General features: G+C 35.0%; 1 protein-coding gene across 1 annotated transcript; it reads left to right on the forward strand.

The window, feature by feature from the left end:
- The first annotated feature begins 220 nt into the window (after positions 1 to 220).
- LOC132699493 (protein sister of odd and bowel) lies at positions 221 to 5,917 on the forward strand. The gene is made up of 2 exons (XM_060666243.1): positions 221 to 1,099; positions 5,143 to 5,917. The coding sequence occupies exons 1-2, from the start codon at positions 327 to 329 to the stop codon at positions 5,525 to 5,527; spliced, it is 1,158 nt and encodes a 385-aa protein (XP_060522226.1). The 5' UTR covers positions 221 to 326; the 3' UTR covers positions 5,528 to 5,917.
- Positions 5,918 to 7,644: the final 1,727 nt, after the last annotated feature.

A 7,644-nucleotide genomic window follows, 5' to 3' on the forward strand; every position in this document is an offset into this window, starting at 1 on the left:
GCCTACCCTCCTTCGACAGCGGTTCCGAACGAAAAGGGTTATAATGCAATTACGACCAATCTACACGGCCCGCCGGCCCTCTCGCTCCCGCAGTACCGGCGCGGCATTAACCTTCCTTGTCGCGCCGCTTAAATTCCAGATGGCGCACGAGTGAAAACACTCGACTAACGCTTTTACAGCCTCCTTGATTCTTGACTTAGTCGCTTGTCTACTGTTTTACTGACCTGTGCTGCGCGCGCGACCAAAATACATCGACGTTCGTGACGCTGGGGGTGATCGGATACGCGGAGCGGGTGAAATATACGGTGTGTTGTTTTGATGACGCGATGCAGACGTCGACCGAAGCCAGCATGCTCCAAGACAAGCAGCAATTGTCACCGCCGAAGAGCGAACTACCGACCGCTCAGCTGAACCTAACCGCGGCGATGATCCAGGAGAATTTCCTGCAGAGATCGATCCAGAACGTCGCGTTGTCGTTACAGAACGCGATGATGAATTCGCTACAGCAGGCGGCGTTGCTGCCGGCAAATAGCGCCGCGGTGGCGGCTCTTAATCTCCAAGCGCTCGAATCTTACTTGACGCTGCATCGATTATCGGTGTCGGCATCGGCGGTCAGCCATTCGCCGCCGAAAATAGACATTTTGAAAATCGCCGCGAGCACCGCGAAGATTACGGAAGAAAGCGTCGCGGAAGATACCAACAACACGAGCTTGACGGAGGACGTAGATTTGGCCGAAGAAGTCGAAGAAGATTTGGCGCTGTTAGACAACGAGGACGCTCTGAATAACTTCTCGTTGTCGTCGTCACCCGTGGACACCAGTTATCCCAGTTTGATCATGAACAACGTTTACCAAAACGCCGCGTCGAGTACGGCGTCTGGCGTGACGTCATCGGCGGCGGCGAGCAGCGGCGTCGGTTTGGCGCGGCCGAAGGGCGCGATTAGGCCAAAAAAGCAGTTCATTTGCAGGTTTTGCAACCGGCAGTTTACGAAGAGTTACAACCTGTTGATACACGAGAGGACGCACACCGACGAGAGGCCCTACTCCTGTGATATATGTGGGAAGGCTTTCCGAAGGCAGGATCATCTGAGGGATCACAGGTAAATATGATACGCGTCAAATATTTGTCTGGTTATATCATCGACACCGGTTCTTGGCATCGGAACGTAATTAAATAAATTGTTGAACGTGACACGTAGAAAGAAAGAAAAAATACTCGATTTCCTATTTACAAAACTAAGAACATTAGCAAACTCATTTTTTGGGCAGCTAGAAGTATCATTTAATTATTTATTTATTTATTCTTTACGGGAAATATTATATTATCTGCAGCTATACCAGAAGAAGATATAATTTCATACGAAATTAAATTAAAGCGTAGAAAAAACTATAAACGAAAACAGTTCGTGAGCGGTCAATACAAAAAGAAAAAAAAACTCTCTTTCCAGCATCACTGGTTCCGCAAAAAAACTCTAATTTCGAGATTGTTAGCAATAGTCAATGCTATTTGCCTCGCTTTTTTAGATGTTAAATTAAGCAGTTAAGTATACACTTCATGTCTACTACAAACATATAGGTTAAGCATGGAGAAAAAATGTTGCTTGTTTATCAATGAACAATTAATCCGCCAATGAATAACGGATTTCAAAGCAACGATTATTCTGCCGGTGAGGATGTCGAGGAGGAGCAGGATAGCTTTTTGCTGTATTAGGTGCCGTTATTTTTCGGTTAAAACAAATCTTAATAAACCGCGTGTTTTTTATTTTGTGTATTTTAAGGAGTCAACATTTCTATGAAAAATTGAATGAGGAATTTTAGGACCATCGATCATGAGATTAACAAAATGACAGTTGATTTCTGTAAACAATGAAATTTTCTTCAAAAGTTATTTTGAATAGCAAATCAGCGAAGGATTTCTCCTGTCTTTCCAGGACACCATTTTGGTTTTAGACATTATTGAGAATGTTTTAGTTATGAATAATGAAGGAATTAAGGAAAACCAGAATTAAGGTTCTAGAATCACCCTGCAACGCCCTATTTAGGTAAATATGGAATCTCGATGTAATTAAAGTGTGAGTTATATGTAAGCTTGGTTATCTACTATTATTTTTTTATTCACGCCCTAGCTTGATTCGTACGTCATGACACAAGCAAGCCTAAACTTCTATTTTTTAAATTTATTATTATTGTTATTTAATTTCTTTTTCTCTTTACCTTGTAAATATAAGTTTCCATTTTCGCTATAATGTCAACCAAATTTTAAGTAATTAATAATAGTTTCTTTCAAGTTTTATAAAAAAATTTCGCGTTTAGCTTAAATTTACTCCACATTTTCCTATGTTTCGCTTTTCTCTTACCGTAACTGTTAGACTTCAAACCCGGCAAACGGTATCTTGGATTTTATGGTACACATTTACTTAAATAGTTATTCCCAAATTTCAAATTTTTAGTCCTTCAACCGCAAAAATTATATTAAACTTATCTCATTTCTACCTCATTAAGATTAAATAAAATATTGATCAGGTAATTCCATCAAACAGAATATTTGTCATTTGTGATAGTTGAGCATTTCAAATAAGTGTAGTATAGTATATTATGCTATATATTTGATGAACGAGTAACTGAAGAACTTTATATTATATTTTTTCTTCGATCATTCATTTTTTTCTACATTTTCGCTAAAGTGCACATTTAATGAGTGAAATCATCTGGTCGCCCCCAAACCCGTGACTACCGGAAATGGCCTGCCGATCATGACTAACGAAGCTTAAAGTGACAATTTCCCCATGCCTAATTCTTGCAAAATTAAGAGTAGAGCAATTTTTTTAAAATAAATTAATAAACAAATAAATAAGGTGCTCTGCTGCTCGTTCCAAAAAAAAAATCGTGACTAAAGTACGTTTTATAGAATTTAAATAATTGTGTCGGTTACACCTGCAATGAACATAATTATTATGACTAGACGTCACATTTAATAGAAATAGAGCTGTTCAAAATTAGGGAAGCCGAATATTTCGATGATTGTTTTGCAAAAGTTGGTTGAGTTATCAGTTGAAACGCTTGCTTCAAATCTAATTCTCATAATAAACATTCAAACCTTTTAAACACCTGCTGAAAGAATCTAACTCTATATAAACGTCACTAATGTCGAATAATTGTGTAAATAAAAAACGCATCGTGAAAGGAACGTTGCTAACTTATAACAATTATCCTAAATTACGGCATTGTTTCGCTCGGGTCTAAATGTCAGAGCTTCGCACCGCTCACGATTATAACCCGAAGATAGGTACGAGTCATCACCGCCGGTACCGCAGAAGAATAATCGTAATGCGAAAACATATTACAATTTTTTTACAAGCAAACAAAAATAACTAAGTTTCTCACTCTTGAAGCAGTTCTTTTCCTGCAATATTTTTGTTCTGTCAGCAATAATTTCAATGAATGATTTCAAGAAATATATTAAACCAAACATTTAACAAATTTTATTGATGATTATAGCACTTTTGTTATAAAATGCTTGGAGTATTCTTTGATTTGAAACAGTTAATTTGAAAAACAAAATATTTTTTTATGTCGGAAATAGACGAGTTCGCCACATCATTTATTTCCCTTTCCCTACAGTATTTTCGTTGTCAAATATAATTTTAATAAAATGATTTTGCAATAAAATGCCCCCACATGATTTAAAAAACCATATTTTCGTTATGTCGGTTCCGTAAAATAGACCAAATATTAAACAAATTTTATTGGTTAGGGTAGTATTTTTCCATTAAAATGCCTAGCATATTTTTAGATTTGAAACGGTTCATTTAAAAAAGCATACAGCATTTTTTCTGTTCCTTCCGACAGTTTCTCAGACTATATTTAGACAAAATATTTAACAAATTTCATTGACGAGGAAAACATTTTTGCAATAAAATGTCTAGAATATTCTTAGGTTTACAACAGATAATTTGAAAAACCATATTCTTGTTGTGTTGGAAATAGTTAAAATTAACGATTTCGCAAATATATTTAAACAAAATCTTTAACAAAGTAGTAGCATTTTTACCCTAAATTGCATAGAATATTCTTAGGTTTAAAACAGTTCACTTCATAAAGCATCATGCTCTATTCTTGTTGTGTCCGAAATAATTTTAATGAATTCCGTGATGAATATTTAATAAACTTTTTTGACGAAGATCGTATTTTTGGCCAAGAATGCCTAGAATATTCTTAAGTTTGAAACACTTCGTTTGAAAACCCATCCTGCAGTATTTTTCTTTGGATGGAAATAATTTTAACACAAGATCCTGTAACCTGTTTTTAGGCAAAATATTTAACAAATTTTGTTGATGCCCTAGACTGCCCAGACTATTTTTAGGTTTAAAACAGTTTGTTTGAAAAACGTACTCTTATATTTTTGGTATATGAAAAATACAATAAATGAATGATTTCGCAAAATATCTTTGGAAAAATATTTTACAAAAGAATATTCTTAAGTTTGAAATAGTTCATTTGAAAAACCATACTTTGGTTAGTTTTGGTTAGTTTTGCGTACTTTAAATGAATGAATGAAAATATTTAACAACACTATTTTTGTCCCGGAATACCTATAATATTCTTATATTTGAAACAGTTCCTTTCCAGAAGAATTTTTTGCCGAATGAATGAATTGGAAAACAGCATTGAGCCAAATTATTTAGCAAACTTTGTTGAATAAAGTAATATTTCTTCCCTAGAATGCTAAGAATATTCATAGGTTTGAAAATATGCCATAATATGTGGGCCTGGTACGACGGATTTCAAGTTTTGTTTAAAAGTATTTTTTATTACTAAAAGCAAGTTTCAAAAGTAATCATACATTTTCATATTCCCTTTTTCTTTTGTTACCAAAATTGTTGTCTGTTACTTTTTATGAATTTCTTATGAGGCATTATTAAATCTCAGTATTGATATTTCTCGATAATGATAGTATGAAAGCTACGGCATGTATGTTCTATATATCTGCAAAAATATTATAGCCACAGGAGGCTCTGAGATTCGATGAAATTAAAACAAAAAGATTATACCCTTCGAATCATCACACTTTTCAATGAAAAGGAGGCACTTGCTTAGCTTGATGGGAGTATATATACTAATAAATGAATTCATTGTATTATAGGTACATCCATTCGAAAGAAAAGCCGTTCAAATGCGCGGAGTGCGGCAAAGGCTTTTGCCAGTCCCGCACGTTGGCTGTCCACAAAATTCTCCACATGGAAGAATCGCCTCACAAATGTCCCGTGTGTTCGAGGTCGTTCAATCAACGATCGAATCTGAAGACGCACCTATTGACGCACACGGACATCAAACCGTACAATTGCTCTGCATGCGGCAAAGTTTTCAGACGAAACTGTGATCTCAGAAGGCATAGCTTGACACACAATTTAGGTGCTACCACGTCGACGTCGTCTTCTGCGACGGTGACCAGTGGCTCGAGTGTCAACCAGACATTTAGTATAGATTCTATCATCAGCAAGGATTCTAGTGCAGATGAGAGTAAATAAAAGTGCGTGACGTATTTGTTGATTTTATTTTGTTAAGTTGTTGATTTTAACGATTGGCCAAATGATCTGAGTATTTTACGTGCAACTGACGCTCTATAGCGATTTAATTCCGCCCTTTGTTGTCCGTCGAATGAGATTAATAGCTTACGATAGAAAATGATGATCGAAACAATAGTAATGCGAAAATGCGTCTTGAAGTATCGAATCTGATAAAGAACTTTTGTTACATTTATTTCACTTTTCATGTCGATACCATTGTTTTAAGCAGACTTGCGTCGTGCATACTCATAAGCAGAAGACTAGACTGTTTTATATGTATTGAACGGATTGTAAGTTTAGTAAATACTGTAGTAATGTATTATAATTTAAGGTTTTTTTTTTGTAAATAAATGTTTGACAGAACACTTCCGTTTGTTATTGCCTTACAGACCAAGAAAAAGACTAACCAAAACTATGGAGAGTGCAAATTCCACCAGCGCTTCCACCAAAATGTGAAAATTATCCTTCCCAATATTTCAATAACAAAATTAAATGTTCCAGCGATAATGCAACCAACATTTCATTATGAAATAAATAAAGTAATTTTATAGTATATTTTTGTACTAAATTTCACATTTATGAAGAAAAACTTATAATAAACATTTATATGTTATTCGGTAGGAGGCTATTATCTCCAACTTATTAACAAAAATTTATGAACTTTCAAAAAATATTTTTAGGACATATTGGTATAATATACTGGATTAGTGAAAAGTCATGGAAGGACCATATATCTCAGGAATTCTTTGACGTAAATTTTTGAAATTTAGAATACTGGGGTCTTCAATGATGCTGGATCCGATGGTGACATAGGCGACGTTGCCACAGCTATATTTTTTACCTAAGCTATCAAACTTTCTTATTTTAAGTAAATTAATTGGTCTGAAAATTCTATATATTTTTCATGAGTATTCCCAAATTCAACCGTTTTTACAGGGACGACACAAAATGAAAATAATTGAATAAATAAACTAAATTATGAACGGCATAGTTCATGGAATTGGTAAACCTTAATTACAATTTAAAATATTAAAAAACTGGGTCAATGGTCAAACTGACGCTCTTCTGCTACTTGTCAGTGTCCTAAGCAGTTTTTTAGTTCGAATTTCAGCTCTTATCGGCTCTTCTAAGTCAGTCAAAGTGTTGGTTTTGGTTTTGTACGCGTTAGATCTTGGGGTAACCCTAAAAAAACGATATATAATATATAAACATTTGAGTCAGGTACTCTTACATTTTGACACCATATGCGGTTATAAATCATCCCCAATTCGTCATTTTTGATGCACAGAGTTAATAAAACTAACTGGAGAACAAAATTTGCTTCCTTTATAAGGTATAATATTTTTCGCCAGTAAGAATGCCATTGATAGAGAAAGGCCCTATAATATTACACCAATTACTCCAACCCATTTATTTAGCTTTTGGGAATATTGGGTACGATGTTCCATAATCTGATGGGAGTTTTCGATTGACCAATATCTGCAATGGTGTCGATTAAGGAAGCCATTCAATCAAAACGTAGCTTCATTCGAAAAGAATACATAATTTTAGAAGTTTTTAGAAGACTTTTGACAACCCAGAATTCAAATTCCGGTTTATCCAAATCTTCAGCTGCTTGTTAAAACTTTAATTAGAAAATCGGAAGAACATACAAAACCAAAATAAGCAACCGCAGTAGGTATATAATTTCAATACGATTTATTCAAAATTTTCTTAGTTTAGGTTGGGCATTATAAATGTGCGTTTAATTTCAAAGGTTCTAATTGTCTCCAGATCTACAATCATAACAAAAAGGTTTGTCAGATGGTTCCCTAACACGCACTCGACATCAATAGGGAGCTTCAGGTCTCATTAAACTCTTTCCTCTTTCTCTAACTTTGCCGGTTGTCGAGATATTGACAGTTGAAAAGTGACCGTTTTCCAACTTTGTCAAGCCATAAAATCTAAACAGTTTAAATTAGAGCCTAACAAATGCACGTTCATATCTTAATTTGTCAATCTATCCTATGACGCCAATTAAAAATTGGATAAGTGTTGTTAATTTTGACAGGAGCTCTCAAATATTGATATTTCATCCG

This window comes from Cylas formicarius, unplaced genomic scaffold (assembly GCF_029955315.1).
Source record: "Cylas formicarius isolate icCylForm1 unplaced genomic scaffold, icCylForm1.1 PGA_scaffold_3__17_contigs__length_32017465, whole genome shotgun sequence".
Lineage (NCBI taxonomy): Eukaryota > Metazoa > Arthropoda > Insecta > Coleoptera > Brentidae > Cylas > Cylas formicarius.